This window comes from Mercenaria mercenaria, chromosome 3, assembly GCF_021730395.1.
Source record: "Mercenaria mercenaria strain notata chromosome 3, MADL_Memer_1, whole genome shotgun sequence".
Classification (NCBI taxonomy): Eukaryota; Metazoa; Mollusca; class Bivalvia; order Venerida; family Veneridae; genus Mercenaria; species Mercenaria mercenaria.
The window spans coordinates 84,820,232-84,836,112 of record NC_069363.1 but is presented as its reverse complement, the minus strand read 5'-3'; the positions used below and the strand labels follow the sequence as shown (position 1 = coordinate 84,836,112).

General features: G+C 37.6%; 2 protein-coding genes across 4 annotated transcripts in view; one reads left to right on the top strand and one right to left on the bottom strand.

The window, feature by feature from the left end:
• Window positions 1-1,516: 1,516 nt before the first annotated feature.
• Window positions 1,517-15,881, bottom strand: part of LOC123524206 (peptidyl-prolyl cis-trans isomerase G-like) — a 34,723-nt gene continuing 20,358 nt past the window's right edge. Inside the window, exons 3-5 of the mRNA XM_045302246.2 lie at window positions 4,540-4,820; window positions 3,033-3,205; window positions 1,517-2,559 (exon numbers count right to left, since the gene is read on the bottom strand). Of these exons, the coding sequence (XP_045158181.2) occupies window positions 2,229-2,559; window positions 3,033-3,205; window positions 4,540-4,820 (785 nt within the window). The 3' untranslated portion in view covers window positions 1,517-2,228. The remainder of the gene's footprint in view (window positions 2,560-3,032; window positions 3,206-4,539; window positions 4,821-15,881) is intronic.
• LOC123524205 (uncharacterized) lies at window positions 5,985-15,835 on the top strand. Of its 3 annotated transcripts, XM_045302244.2 has the most exons (3): window positions 5,985-6,100; window positions 6,599-6,632; window positions 12,458-15,835. In XM_045302244.2, exon 3 carries the CDS (start codon window positions 12,480-12,482, stop codon window positions 14,607-14,609), a length of 2,130 nt encoding a protein of 709 aa, XP_045158179.2. In that variant the 5' UTR covers window positions 5,985-6,100; window positions 6,599-6,632; window positions 12,458-12,479; the 3' UTR covers window positions 14,610-15,835. The 3 variants fall into 3 exon arrangements, with proteins under 3 accessions (XP_045158179.2, XP_045158180.2, XP_045158178.2); XM_045302245.2 differs by lacking the exon at window positions 6,599-6,632 and having other exon boundaries at window positions 6,005-6,100; XM_045302243.2 differs by lacking the exon at window positions 5,985-6,100 and having other exon boundaries at window positions 6,447-6,632.

Here is a 15,881-nt window from a genome sequence, read left to right as displayed (position 1 = left end):
TGCGGAATTTGTCCCGGTACACTAGACATTAGTACCAGTACTCCGGTCTACTGTTGCAGAATTTGTCCCGGTACACTAGACATTAGTACCAGTACTCCAGTCCACACATAAAGGATTTCTCGCGGCACAATACTAATATCAGTACTCCGGTCTACCGTTGCAGAATTTGTCCCGGTGCACTAGACATTAGTACCATTACTCCTGTCCACACATAAAGGATTTCTCGCGGCACACCAGATATTAGTATCAGTACTTCGGTCTACCGTTGCAGAACTTGTCCCGGTACACTAGACCTTAGTACCAGTACTCCAGTCCACACTTGAAGGATTTCTCCCGGCACACTAGACATTAGTACCAGCACTCCGGCCTACACTAAAAGGACTTCTCCAGGCATACTAGACATTAGTACCAGTACTCCGGTCTACCGTTGGGACACTAGACATTAGTACCAGTACTCCGGTCTACCGTTGCAGAATTTGTCCCGGTACACTAGACATTAGTACCAGTACTCCAGTCCACACATAAAGGATTTCTCGCGGCACACTAGACATTAGTACCAGTACTCCGGTCTACCGTTGCAGAATTTGTCCCGGTGCACTAGACATTAGTACCAGTACTCCAGTCCACACATAAAGGATTTCTCGCGGCACACCTGATATTAGTATCAGTACTCCGGTCTACCGTTGCAGAACTTGTCCCGGTACACTAGACCTTAGTACCAGTACTCCAGTCCACACTTGAAGGATTTCTCCCGGCACACTAGACATTAGTACCAGCACTCCGGCCTACACTAAAAGGACTTCTCCAGGCATACTAGACATTAGTACCAGTACTCCGGTCTACCGTTGGGACACTAGACATTAGTACCAGTACTCCGGTCTACCGTTGGTACACTAGACATAGTACCAGCACTCCGGCCTACACTAAAAGGACTTCTCCAGGCATACTAGACATTAGTACCAGTACTCCGGTCTACCGTTGGGACACTAGACATTAGTACCAGTACTCCGGTCTACCGTTGCAGAATATGTCACGACACACTAGACATTAGTACCAGTACTCCGGTCTACCGCTTCTCTCATTCGTACAACAGTCATCTTGGCAGACAGTTTATAACTGTTAAACAGGATAGATAACTCTTTCCAACCATACGTAAGGAGCATGGTTTCTGGAAACCGGAAGTTCATGAAAAGGATGTCATGTTTTTGTGTTGAAACAAGGACACGTACATCTGGATAAATTTGCCCTATATGGCCCCTAATACAATATGGACATACAAATCGCTAGATGTGATAAGGAATGTGAAAGATGTGAAATTACTACCGTGTTTAAAAGGTGACTGACACATGTTCTTTTTATAAGTAAAAAGAACATAACTCAAAGCCATCTGATTGATAATTAAGTATCTTTAGACTTTGGCACATTCATTTATTTGTCATTCGTAGATATTTAGACAAAAAGGTTGTGGGATAAAGTGAACTGAGATCTTCTTATCATATATATTCTTTCTTAAGATGATTAGGATTGCCATGAATGTTTATGGTAATTATAATAAATCAAGGACTATAACTCTTGATCTAATGTTCCGATTTAGCCAATGATCAAACTTCACCTAGATTATATGACCAGCGTAATTACTGTAAAATATTGATGTTACCGAGTAAACCAGTTGTAGACGACCACGGGCGGGAGGACGATGGGCAGACGGACAACGGATATCAAACGACCCTAAACAGTCACTGTGAGCTGAGCTAAACTAAAGGGTTGTTCGGAAAAATCAACGTAAATAATTTAGAGATACATAATAGGCGAGACTAGTTCGACATGATTCATTTACAGAACCCGCGCTAATTTCGAATGACTTTCCTCAGAAATCCACATAAGCTGAATAAAAAATGATAACGTTATGTTGGAGAAAACACGAAAAATTTATTATTTACATTTCTACATAAAATTAGAAATATGAAAAATGAAAATGGTCTAGAATTGTTCAAGCGAAATGGTGCCGTCAGCAATAATACTTTCAAACTAAACTTTGATCAGAACATAAATTCTGGTCGTCTGCAAAATTATACAATCTTCTTTCTTCCTCTAGAAATTTTTAGAACCAAAATTCGCCAATATCCCTTCCAATATCCATTCAAAACATCTACACAAAGGGTCAAGTGGGGTCGTTTAATAAAACACCTGCCGTATAGAGTCAACGACTCGCTGACACAATACAATTATCAATAAATGGTAAAATCATAGTCAGCCGCAACTTTGTCTTTATCCTTGGTTTCTTTCTTTTTATCGTCATTTTTTGGTCTGTCTCGCCTGTCTCTTCTGTCTGAGGTGTTATTTTGGTCCGAATTTCCAGTTTTAGTAGGTTTATCTAGTCTGTCGTCAATTCCATATTTTTTATCTCCCTGATATGTATGTTTTGGACGCTCTTTCTTATCATATCTAGTGTCGTCTGCTGAATTGTGTGTTCCTATTCTCGATTCCGCGCGCTTCCTCTTCATATCCTCTAGACGCTCTTTTAACTTCTGGTCTTGCTCCTGTTTCTGTTCTTGCAACCTAATAAATTGATAAGACAAGAAAATATGCTATAAGAAGGTATATTAGCCAAGATAATTGTCGCGTCTCTAAATCATATCAGAATACCAAATGAAATTCATTGATTTTCTGGCGTCTCCATGGCAGAGTGAACATGGTCGCTGAATTTTCCGAATTACTTTCCTCTTACCGCTATGGGTTCGGGGTTCGCCAAGAGTGTCAAATACTTTTAAGTGTGACATATACACACCCAGCTCCTTTGCAGAAGATCAATGGTTCTACCCAAGTACCTGCAGTGCCTTATAAAATACAGAATGGACACATAAGGTGCTTATTCAATACCAAAGATTGAAACTTTTCCATTGAACTTAAATGTGTAGTCGTTATTCATAACAACAACAAAAATACTGCTATTCTATTTAACATTTTCTGCAGTATGAAAAGCAAAACTTATTCCATCGCACTAATATGCTAAAACATCGGATCTTGCTTACATCTTATCCATAGCAACTGCTTTTTCTAGTAATTCCAGCGCTTTTTCTTCCGTCGTCTTTTTTTGTTGCATTCGTTTCTCACGCCGTTGTGCAATTAATTCTGCTTGCCGTTCACGTTCTACCTCGTTCTTGCGATTTGCAGACGACAAATTCTTCATGACCTCGTCTTTTTCCTGGTACAAAATGTAAATAATTTTAAATGACAGAAACTGAAAGAGTACACCGGAAGTAGGTCAGAGGTTAAAATAAAACCTCCCAACACCGGAAGGCTACAAACGAAACTTCTAAACAATAGCTGTCGGATGGACAGCGAGCTCAGTTATTCGAAAGCGACTGCCAAGATATTATTGTTTTAAGATGTAAGTGTGAGGAATGTAAAAGAAAATTTCATTTTCCTCCGTATGTGGGGGCGGTGGGGTACGAGTAGGCGCGCGGGTGTGAGGATATCAAAGAAACACTAGAAGCTAAGATGTAAGTCAGTGTAATCAAGTTTTTTTTAATGGGAGGGAGAGGGTATCACAGGTACTAAGAAGCCATATGAGAAATAAGTGTGTGAAGTGTAAAAATGAAAATGGGGAGAGGGGAAGGTGTGACGGGAAGAGGAGGCGGATGAGAGATAAATCATATTAGATACAAGAAAGTGTAAAAATGTATAAAAAATTGGGGACAGATAGGGTGAAATGACATGGTGTAGATGGAGACAGGGAAAAGAAGTAGCGTTGGAGTTAGAAGTAGGGATATGAGGGATACCGGTACTAAGAAACATAATGAGATAGAAATGGAATTGAGAAACGTGCATTAAAACTTTAACCGGCACTTATATAAAATCTGTCCACAGTGAAATTGAGCTTTATAGGGCATTACTTAAAAAGATATAGTGAAACTGAGCTTTCCAGAAACCTTTAACCAATAAACACCAGTGGCCTTGACCACTAGAATTCCTGACCCTAAAGTAAAACTTGTCTGTCCCCTACCAAACCAAACCCTAATGTGAAATTTCATGATAATAGGGACAGCAGTTAAGAAGACTGAGAGGCTTGCTAATATACTTTATGGTTATCACGACGCCGACGCCGAGGGCGAGTACAATAACCATCCTTATTCTTCGATGGTCAAATCCCCATTCAAAAATGTACCAGTAATATTTCATGACATAAGTAAATCAGTACGGGAAATTATTAAGAAGGTATCACTATTAAGATTTTAGTTTGTTATTTTGGTGGAACTAAGATAGTTCTTGCAGAAAAAGTGATTAGATATACATGTTTCGATTTATGGTAAGGCCGTAATTTTACGGATGTCCTGTTATCAATACTTGTTAGACCTTTCACTGAAAAGTCATTTATATATAAATAAGATAACAAAAAAAAAGTGAAGTTGTTTCTGCCTTGAAGAGGATAATTTCTCATGAAATATATCTTGCGGAATAGAGGTTAAATTTGCCTTTCGGGGGGATAAATACTTTTCACATAGGTGTCCGTATAGGAGGTTAAACTTTTATTTTTACCTCTTCAACTGTCCTTAGGGTTGCCGGCGTCGGCAGACTTCTTGTCGTCATTACGCTGTCCGAACGGCTGCCCATCGGTCTGTCTGAACTCTGGCTACGTTTGATTTCATCTGCCAAAGGCGGGCGTCTTTTCCCGCGGTTTCGGATGTAATCTTTTACCGCCTTACTGTTCGTTTGCTCATCAATGTAAGACAGACGAGAATCCGTGCTTCTTGATGACATAGCACGTGACTTGACATATCGATCAACACATTCGGAGTCATAGTCCTTCCTTTTCTCCTCTGAAATGACAAAAAGAAATCGGATATTTTATTTTTTTTACAAACATGCTTATTTAATGAGTTGTAATTGTGTTATGGGCAAACAAGAGATGCACAATTTCGGTGTACAATCTGTAAACATGGTAAAAATCGTAATGGTAATGTTGTTGAAGATGATCATAAAATGTTTTCCGGTCCGTTTCGGCGGCTCGGAATTGATTAAAAACAAGGGAAAAAAACCGAAACTCGTGAATCTTGCTTTCCATGAATGCAATGACAAGTTGAGAAAGTTTCTTTTTTGCATAACTGGTCGATGCTATACATGTACCAGTTTAGGTACGTCACAAATCTTCCACTCGCAGTTATGCTGAACCTTTAATTAGCATAATTAACAGGCCTCTTACTTTCTTCTACACAAAGCTATCCTTCTAATGAATCAGGGGAAATCGATGGCGCTTGGCATTAAGAGGACGGTTCTAGGACCGCCAACATTGATTCGCACCTATTGGGTATATGCGTATGCACGTATTGAGTGTGTAATAAGTTGTGGTTAGGTTTAATGTCGGCATTAATTCTCCAACATTGAATGTACACTATTAAACCTAGGTTTAACCTAACCACAACTAGTAGTCAGTATATTACACACTCAATACGTGCGAAATAATGTTTGCGTTAGGTCTAATGTTGTACATTCAATGCGTTTTTATATTCAATGTCGACCATTCTAGGACCTGTCAGTCCGGTGGCAGTGTAATGTGAATAGGACGGATAAGTAGACAACGGCGTTATATGACTGGGAAAAAATGTTAAAAAGATGCTCAACCCGAAGAAACTGTTGTTAGTTTTCTTTGTTTTCTTATGGAGGAACGGTATACCACTTCCAGTATACTTTTGAAAATTGGTAGGCGTAGTCATGCTTTCCGTATAGCAGACTTTTGACAATATTTGAACATTTATAGGCATTCAATTTATTTTATTTATCGCAAACCTTCAATCTGTTTATTTTATTTCTTGAGATAAAATGTGTCCTCTGAAGCTATATTTTTTACTTCGAAAGGAAGGAGTATCCTTTCACTTTTCTCAATGTCCTCTTTATCGGACAGCGGACAGCATATGATGGGTAAGTACTCTCGTGGATAGACTGAAATCAGATGAATTATATCCCTTTGGCCTTGCTTCGTATTATCGATAATTACGTATGATATCGTTAACCGTTAGTCAATAGTGAAAGGAGTGTCGCTGCGTAAAATGAGTCCACAGGAAAGACGTTTTATCAATATAAGCGTTTAATATCAAAATAGGTATGTATTTCTTCTACAATTTTACATCAAAATATATTTAAAGATGTGTTATTAATACACATTTTATTTTATGAAATTTGATTTGATATGAGACGGTTTTATCTGTCAATGGGTTATCGGATTAACTGCATGTTCGTGTACATACTTTATTCATATGAAGTAAAGTCGGTGAAAAAGTTCACTGGTAGAGCTATTCTGATAAAACAATGCATTTTAAACCCAACTCCAGAATCAAGATAAGTTCATATTCTCTATAAAATATAAATAAAACAATTGGTTCAAAAATATATTAATAAGATATTAATCACTGTTTATAAATAGAACTTTTCTGAGAAGAGATATTTTGCAATGCTAGAGAAGCCGGAAGCTAATTCGTCGCTATGATTTAATAGAAAAACACGTACTGGATCTGGATTTGTTACATTTGGATAAATAAATACCCTTATTTAATCCTGTTATGAGAAAGGATATTAAAACATGAGTTTTTGTTCGTTACAGATACTCCAGTTTTGAGACGACGTTTAGGCGGCTGGTAAGGAAATAATTTTCAACTTCCATGCAGAAATTATTCAGATATGATTTTTTTCCGTGTTTATATATATTTATATGTCTTTTATTTGTATACATTCAGTCCGAATAATCATATGCTGTGGCGATTGTCACTAACCTATTGATTTGTTGTGGAACATAACAACGTTAAATTTGATAATTACGGACTATTTTTAAAGCGAAAAGCAATATTTTACACTTGGTCTTGTTAGTTCATTATTGAGTACGTGTACAACTTCCGGGTTTTACTTTATTTCTTTTCGAAATACGCGGTCTCAGTACCGTGTTTTTCTATTGTGTTGTTACTGTCGTGACTTTAAATTACTTAGAGTTAACGGTTAATAAAGAGATATAACTGATTGATATCGAGTTTGCGATTAAAACGAAAGTAGCAAACCGAAAGTAGCAAAACCTGAAATTATTTATAGATCGATAAGGCTGAATGCAAGAATTGTAAGTTTCTCAATCCGCTACGTTAAAACAAACATATACGACACTTTTATACATGCGATACTTGCCCTGACCTTAACCTTTCCTTGACCTTAACCTTACCTTGACCTTAAGATGAGACAAGGTTTCAAGGCTGTTTAGAAAAGTTTGGCCCATAAGGGCATTAGAATAACACAGCAAGAACATTAACAAAATACTATCATACAACTTCCTTTGGTCCAATAATTATGACTAGAAAAACCAACACTGGCACATGGAACATGAAATGACATGGTATGGAAAAATAAAAGAGTAATATAATATAGTCTGGCATTACGAAAAAATGATATGTCGGGGCAGCGAGAGATAGCGGGAAAAACATCATGTATTTTAATAGCAATACCATAAGTTTATTTTAAGTATTCCGTCAGGCCGAATAAATGGCAAGACAGTGTACATTATATATAATTATACACTATATAAACTTAAGTTCGGATAAGGCTTGTTAATATCCTTAATGTAAATTATTTAAACAATTAAAAATCCAGGCGTTTTATCAAACCACAATATACTTGAGACATATTTTGTAAAGCGTTATTTTGTAAATACTTTTGTTAAGTATAAAATATATGTAATTTGTGTAGTAAATGATCACTTAATTAGCAATGTTATATGAAACGTAAACATTATATCAAAGAAACTACAAGTATCATGGGTATCATATCATAGGTAGTAAGTGTACGGGTATCATATCATAGGTATTCAGTGTACGGATATCATGTCATAGGTATTCAGTGTACGGATATCATACCATAGGTATTCAGCGTACAGGTATCATATCAAAGGCATTCAGTGTACGGATGTCATATCATAGGTTTTCAGTGTACGGGCATCAAACCATAGGTATTCAGTGCACGGGTATCATATCATAGGTATTCACTGTACGGGTGTCATATCATAGGTATTCACTGTACGGATGTCATATCATAGGTGTTCGGTGTACGGATATCATATCATAGGTATTCAGTGTATTCATTGTACGGGTATCATCTCATAGGTATTCTGTGTCAAGATAACATCAAAGGTTGGTCTGATGTTATAAGAAATTGATGTTATAAGAAATAGCAAGGATTCATCGCCATCCTTGGAAATATGATCTTTTAAAATTTGTATTTGAATGTAAATTATGTGTAAACAGAGGGCGCGGAACATTATATGTTAAACCAATAATACCAGTTTCGTAGAACATGTAATCCTCCGTTGCCAAGCAGTTGTTATCACTCCTATACTGTGTTTCTGGTTTATTATGAATTATGAAGTCAAATGATAAATTATTTACGTTTGTCTGAATGAAAATGAATTAGAACATATACTATAATAACAGTACCTGTTATTAGAACAATTACATCATTACATCCACTACGGATCAGCTAGGAATGGTGTGTTGCTCTATAATTTTTTACACGGATGACGGAGCTAGCTATTCTAAATCATTGTGTTCCGAGTTCTTTTTTTTTTTTTTTTTTTGAAAGAATAACACATAAGATAAATATTGATGTCACTGTTCAAATAAAAGTAAACTATATTCTATGTGGGACAATCGCTCCCATCAGTAAATTATGCTATTTGACTTTTATTACAAAGAGGACTGTTCATTTTTGAAATGATAAAATGAATTCTCAGCACAATGCGTCCTTTCAGCCAATAAACTGCTTACCCATTTCGCTACGTGGTTCGTTGTTTTTGGCTTTATTTTCTAATTAAAATGATAACTTCTAGGAATTGCTTATTGTTCTTGGCCAGTAGTTTTCTTCTTTGGTTTTCAATTTTAATCATCCGTCAATTGTTCGAGCCTGATCATTCTTTGTGTATTTGGCATTCCATCCTCTAAGACTGGCAGTTCGTATCTGATGTATCTCCAGGACAGGCAAATGGTACCTGAGGTATCTTCTAACACTGACAGTTGGAACCTGAGGTATATCCTAAGACTGGCAGATATTACCTTAGGTATCTCCTCGGACTGGTTGATGGTACCTTAGGTATCTCCTATGACTGGCAGATGGTACCTTAGGTATCTCCTATGACTGGTTGATGGTACCTTAGGTATCTCCTCGGACTGATTAATGGTACCTTAGGGATTTCCTAGGACTGATTGATGGTGCCTTAGGTATCTCCTAGGACTGGTTGATGGTACCTTGGGTATCTCCTAGGACTGGTTGATGGTACCTTAGGTATCTCCTAGGACTGACTGATGGTACCTTAGGTATCTTCTATCACTGGCATTTAGAACCTTGGGTATCTCCTAGGACTGGCAGATGGTACCTTAGGTATCTCCTAGAACTGGTTGATGGTACCTTAGGTATCTCATAGGACTGATTGATGGTACCTTAGGTATTACCTACTACCTTAGGTATCTCCTAGGACTGGTTGAGGGTACCTTAGGTATTTCCTAGTACCTTAGGTATCTCCTAGGACTGGCAGATGGTACCTTAGGTATCTCCTAGGACTGACTGATGGTACCTTAGGTATCTTCTAGGACTAGTTAATGGTACCTTAGGTATCTCCTAGGACTGGTTGATGGTACCTAAGGTATCTTCTAGGACTGGTTGATGGTACCTTAGGTATCTCCTAGGACTGGTTGATGGTACCATAGGTATTTCCTAGTACCTTAGGTATCTCCTAGGACTGGTTGATGGTACCTTAGGTATCTCCTAGGACTGGTTGATGGTACCTTAGGTATCTCCTAGGACTGGCAGATGGTACCTTAGGTATCTCCTAGGACTGGTTGATGGTACCTTAGGTATCTCCTAGGACTGGTTGATGGTACCTTAGGTATCTCCTAGGACTGGTTGATGGTACTTAAGGTATCTCCTAGGACTGGTGATGGTACTAGGTATTCTCGGTTGATGGTACTTAGGTATCTCCTAGGACTGGTTGATGGTACCTAAGGTATCTCCTAGGACTGGCAGATGGTACCTTAGGTATCTCCTAGGACTGGCAGATGATACCTTAGGTATCTCCTAGGACTGATTGATGGTACCTTAGGTATCTCCTAGGACTGGTTGATGGTACCTTAGGTATCTCCTAGGACTGGTTGATGGTACCTAAGGTATCTCCTATGACAGGTTGATGGTACCTTAGGTATTTCCTAGGACTGGTTGGCGGTAACTTAGGCATCTCCTAGGACTGGTTGATTGTACCTTAGGTATCTCCTAGGAATGGCAGTTGGTATCTGATATATTTCATTTGGTACTTGAGTTTTTCCTAGGACTGGCAGTTGGTACCTTAGGTATCTCTTAGAAGTGGCAGATGGTATCTGATGTATCCTATATGATTGACATCTGGTGCCGGGGGTATTTTCAAGGGCTTGCAGATGATTTTTGAACTGGATTCCTGAGATATTTCCTAGGATATACTCCGGGTACCAACTGGAAGTCCTTGGGCTAGCTGTTGGTATTTTTGGTATCTCCTAGAATTAGCGGTTGACACCAGGGGTACCTTGTTTGACTGGCAGTTGGTATCTAAGGTATTTGCTAGGACTGACAGTGATTACCTGTGTTATTTCCTAGAACTGACAGTTTTAAATGTGTGTGCCATATTAGGATTGAGATGGTCTAGAGGACTGGCAGTTGGTACGTGATGCCATCTCTTGATCTGAAATAAGTTTCACTTGATATTCATTATTTATACAAGGCCTTGTTGGCCCTATATCGCTCACCTGAGTTTAGCTCTTGCTTGAACAATTTTTTTTGCTAAAGCTTCAAAAATCTAGATGAGTAGGTCATGGTAAAGATTATTCAAGATAACTACTGAAATCCTTTGTAAAAGTATACCGATGATCCAAATATCTTTACTGTAGTTTCAAAAACAAGAAAGTAGATCAGCAGGTTAGGGTTAAGATATCAAAGATGTGTATTGAAATCTATATCAAAAGTTTTACATGTGGTCCAAATTTCTATGCTGTACCTTCAAAAAGACAAAAAGAAGAAAGTAGATCAGTAGGTCACAATTAAGACTATTAAAGATCTGTATCAAACATTATACTTGTGGTCCAGATTTCTGTGTCATTACTTCGAAAACAAAAAAGTCCTAGTAAAACAAGGTGGCCTATATTGATCCCAGGGTCATGAATTGAATAATCTCAGTAGAGAACCACTATAGCATGCTACATACCAAGGGCGCGGTCAATTTTGACCAAAGGTCATGATTAGAACAAACTTGATAGGTGACCGCTAGAAATACTATGTACCAAATATCTAAGGTAAGGTCTGGGCCTTACGGTTCTGGACAAGAACATTTTTAAAGATTTTTCCTATATAAGTCAATGTAAAACAAGGGACCCCACGGGCGTGGCATATATTGACCCTAGGGTCATGATTTGAATAATCTTAGTAGTGAACCACTAGAGCATGCCACATACTAAATATCTAAGCTCTGGGCCTTATGGTTTGAGACAATAATGTTTAAGGTTTTTTTCCTATACAAGTCTATTTAAATCATGTGCCCCGGGGTGGGGCCAGTTTTAACCCCAGGGGGGATAATTTGAATAATCTTGCTAAAGGATTTCTACACGATGCTGTATACCAAATATCTAAGCCCTAGGCCATGTGGTTTTGTACAATAAGATTTTCAAAGTTTTCTCTATATAAGTCTATATAAACCATGTGACCCCCAGGGCGGGGTCATATTTGATCCTAGGGGGATAATTTGAAAAACCTTGGCAGAGGACCATTAGATGATGCTACATACAAAATATCAAAGCCCTAGGCCTTGTAGATTTGGACAAGAAGATTTTCCAAGTTTTCACTATATAAGTCTATGTAATATTATTATATTAACCCGAGGGTGGTGCCTTATTTGATCCTAGGGTGATAATTTGAACAGTCTTTGTAGAGAATTACAAGATGATGCTACATACCAAATATCAAAGCCCTGGGGGGTGTGGTTTTGGACAAGAATTCGCGTTTTTCCCTTTATTAGTCTATATAAACCATGTGACCCCCGGGGCGGGGTCATATTTGAACAGTCTTGGTAGAGGACTACTAGATGATGTTAAATAACAAATATCAAAAACCTGTGGTTTTGGACAAGAATGGCAACCAGAGTTCTGTATGGATTAAAATTCTTTGAACAATTTTTAAAAGGATTATCTAAGGAACATCCCTGTGAAGTTTCATCAAAATTGGCCTGATGGTTTAGGAGGAGATCTTGTCTAAAGAAAGTGTGTACGGAAGGACGGACGACATACGGACACCGAACGATGAGCGATCACAATAACTCACCCCAAGCACTTTGTGATCAGGTGAGTTAATAAAAGTATAAATAGACTTATGTTGTATTTCTGTTTCTTTCTATATTTCCGACTAATTTATTTTTTAGGGATACAACGGACACGGATGAAATGGACAAAACAGACAACGGCACACCAGAAGACCTTCGACCAAAGCAGAGGAGAAGATCACAAAACCTAAACACCAGAAAGGGGCGTTTATCTACTGAAGTCCGAAAAAGAGAGAAGGAAAAGCCACAAAAAGCACAACAAAAAGAAGATAAAAGTTCGAAGGAGCTTCAACTGAACAATCTCGTTGTATTGAGAGTTGGAGAAGAGAAAGTTAATGTCGACAAAGAAACACTGATCGTTTCAAGTGAATATTTTAAAGCACTGTTTTCGGGTCATTTTTCCGACTCCGATGCTAAAGAGCTTGATCTAACAAAGGACGTGGAGAAAATAGAAGATCTAAGAATTTTGTTGGATTTTATAAGCAACGGTAAAGTAGAAATAACCAAGCACAACTTGAGTCAGGTTTTGAAAGTAAGTTCCTTTTTCCTTGTAGACAGTTTAACTGAAAAATGTGCCAAGTTCATGTCGGAAACAACGTCATTAGAAACATGTGTGCAACACTATCTCATTGCCTCAAACTACGCCTTACCTAAACATTATACACGGAAGTTTCAATCGTTACTGGAAACCAGATTTCACGATTATATCATTTATGAAGAAGATGTAGCTTCATATCTCAATGACGAGGAGCTCAAGCAGTTAATGTTGTCGGGTATCATGAAACATTGCTCCAAGGAAAGCCTTTTCAATTTCTTATTAAAATGGTTGTCCAAAAGTCCGGAGCTGACAGACAAACAGTTTACGTTAGTAGCTGATATAATCCAGTATTTTGAACAGTGTAAAACCGCTCAAACAGTTCCGTTTCAATGTGAGAAAAAGAAAACGATTGCAAATATAAATAGAATGGCAGTCGCTCTTCGAAAGTCATGTGAGCCTGAAATGTTGCAAAAATTCCGTCTACTTTTCAACAACTTTCTCCGTAGCAAAGAACATGTATTTGAACACTTAGATAAACATACTAGTGTCGGGATATTTACATTTTCAAAGAGAACATGTATCAACAGAGCGTCGACTAAAGACAGAAATGACCCTAGCTGTCGCTTTCTTGTGTCGCCAAAACGTTGCCAAGAATTGTTGGTTGGTCCGAACGAAACATGTGATCTGTGCGTGTATCAACCGGATTCGAGAGTTTGGTTTCATATTGCCACTTTTGGTGAAGATAAGTATTTTGAACAGGTTGACGGACGCCCTTACCAACCAACCACACAAATGCGTCAACAACATGCAGCTAATATTTTCTGTGACATTGTAGTGACTGGCGAGGAAATGATGTTTCGTGATATCAGTAACAAATGCAGACTTGTGAGGTACAACTTCAAAAGCAAACGCTGGACAAATTTCAACATCAAGGATATAATAGTAGCTGCCGAGAACATGACACATTTTCAGTTTGAATATGGGAGAAATGGTGTTCTATACCTTATAACAAGAAACACGAGACAGTTTGCGTCACACCTAATCGAGTTTCGAGGATATACTTTTGACCTTACAGGTCTTGCATTGCAACCAATATTTTCAACTGAGGGTATTTTGGAAAGACGAGGAGAAAGTTTCAAAGAGTGGTCTCATATGACCGTCAAACGCAGCTCCGTATCAAATGAATTAATCATTCTTTTCACGAAAGGAGTAGGTGAAAACCTTGCTATCCTGGTTGACCTTGGCCCACTCGAGAATGGAGGTAAAGCAAAGTCATATACTCTGTTGCACAAGGAATCGCTTGATACGACAAAATGTGAAGAGTTAATGTTTGTTGATGTTGACATTCTTGAAACGGACGATAGATTCTTAATTGTATCATCTGCAAATCGAGTTCTTACAATCAAATATCAATACAAGTTTCACTCAAAGGTATTAGAATTTGTTGAAAACGGACCGCAATATCACTTGTCTCCAAAATGCGACAGACACGGTGAGAAGGCGAACCGGTCAACCTTTCGAGATTCTTACTGGGAAATGGACGAAGAATATGGGTTTGGAAGTCACAACAGAAAAATAAAATTCAGTACTTTTGGAGAACCAGACATTGAGTTTCACACGCCGCCACCATTTGTTGATACAGTCTCAGTGTGTGTAGCGGAAGTCAACAAAAATATATTCTCGGATCTTGAACCCGTCAAACAGTACTTGTAACTCTCGAAGAAACCATCCCAACAGTAAATGGGTTGGCCGAGTGATAAAACAGTACATACAGGTTTAATTAAATTTAAAACCCCGTCATTTCTCTGAAAGAGATGGGTTAGCTGAGTGTTTACACAGTGCTTCTAAGTTAAGCTAGATTGAATGAGACTATTATCTCGAATTGATACTATTTTTAACCAAACTTGTTTTCAAAATATGCAACCTTGTATCTGTTGTAAAAAACGGAAGAAGAAGGCGGATTGCCTTCTAAGTAACTACTTTTTAGTCCATGTTCAAAACTAGATATGCTGTTATATTTTTAATTGCCTCAGTTTTGAAAATTAACATAATACACACATAAAAACGGTTTCTAAAGTTACCTTTGATAACCTTTTCTGAGAAAGCATCCGTTTTCCCCATGTTTCGGTGTTTCAGCAATATTAGCTAACATTCTGATAAAAAGTAATTTTCTTCAAAATCGTATCGATAACCTATCAGTAACTGACACAATAATTATGTTCCTAGATCAAGCAACGATAACCGTACAGTGTTTTGAGACGCGTACTTTTTTTGCTGTGCTATTCGTGACTGGAAAAACATGCGTGAAAACTGAAGAACGTTACAAATAAGAACAAATAAACACTTGTTTAATTCGGCACGTTTAAAAATGATTGAAATGTCGTATATTTTTAAGTGATGTTCATACTAATTGTATTTGCCATCTTAGAAATGTATAATTGTGATAAATGCTCGTGGTTTTCTATTTCATAATTAGCTAGTTTTTTTATGGTAATACTGTTCATGTCAGGTACAGTGCCCGTGCGGACTGACCATACAGCTTGGCATCTGACAGTGTCGCTCGACAGTTTAAGTAAAAAAAAAGCATTTTTGTAACGTAATAAAAAAAACACATATTTATGTGTTTACGAGTATACAGTTTTCATTTTAGTTTTAAAATATAATTAAGGCGGGGGATCCAATGCATTTAATGTTGTTTCAATGGGTTACCCAGACTGCCAAATCATATAAACTATCTTCAAATTTAAAGCAATAGTGATATATTGTGATGTATTTGTATCTGGATCATTTTTATCTGTACATGTATTGTTACACCTTGAATCTATTACAAAAAGAAGTTGTTGCTTTTAATTCAACATAGTGAAAATTAAGTAAGTGTTCTTTTATTGTTTCAAAATTGTGGCAAATGAAAACTTCAAGTAAAATTATTATATATCTTATGCATTTTGTATTTTCTATGCACTGAGTTTGCTATTCTATATCATC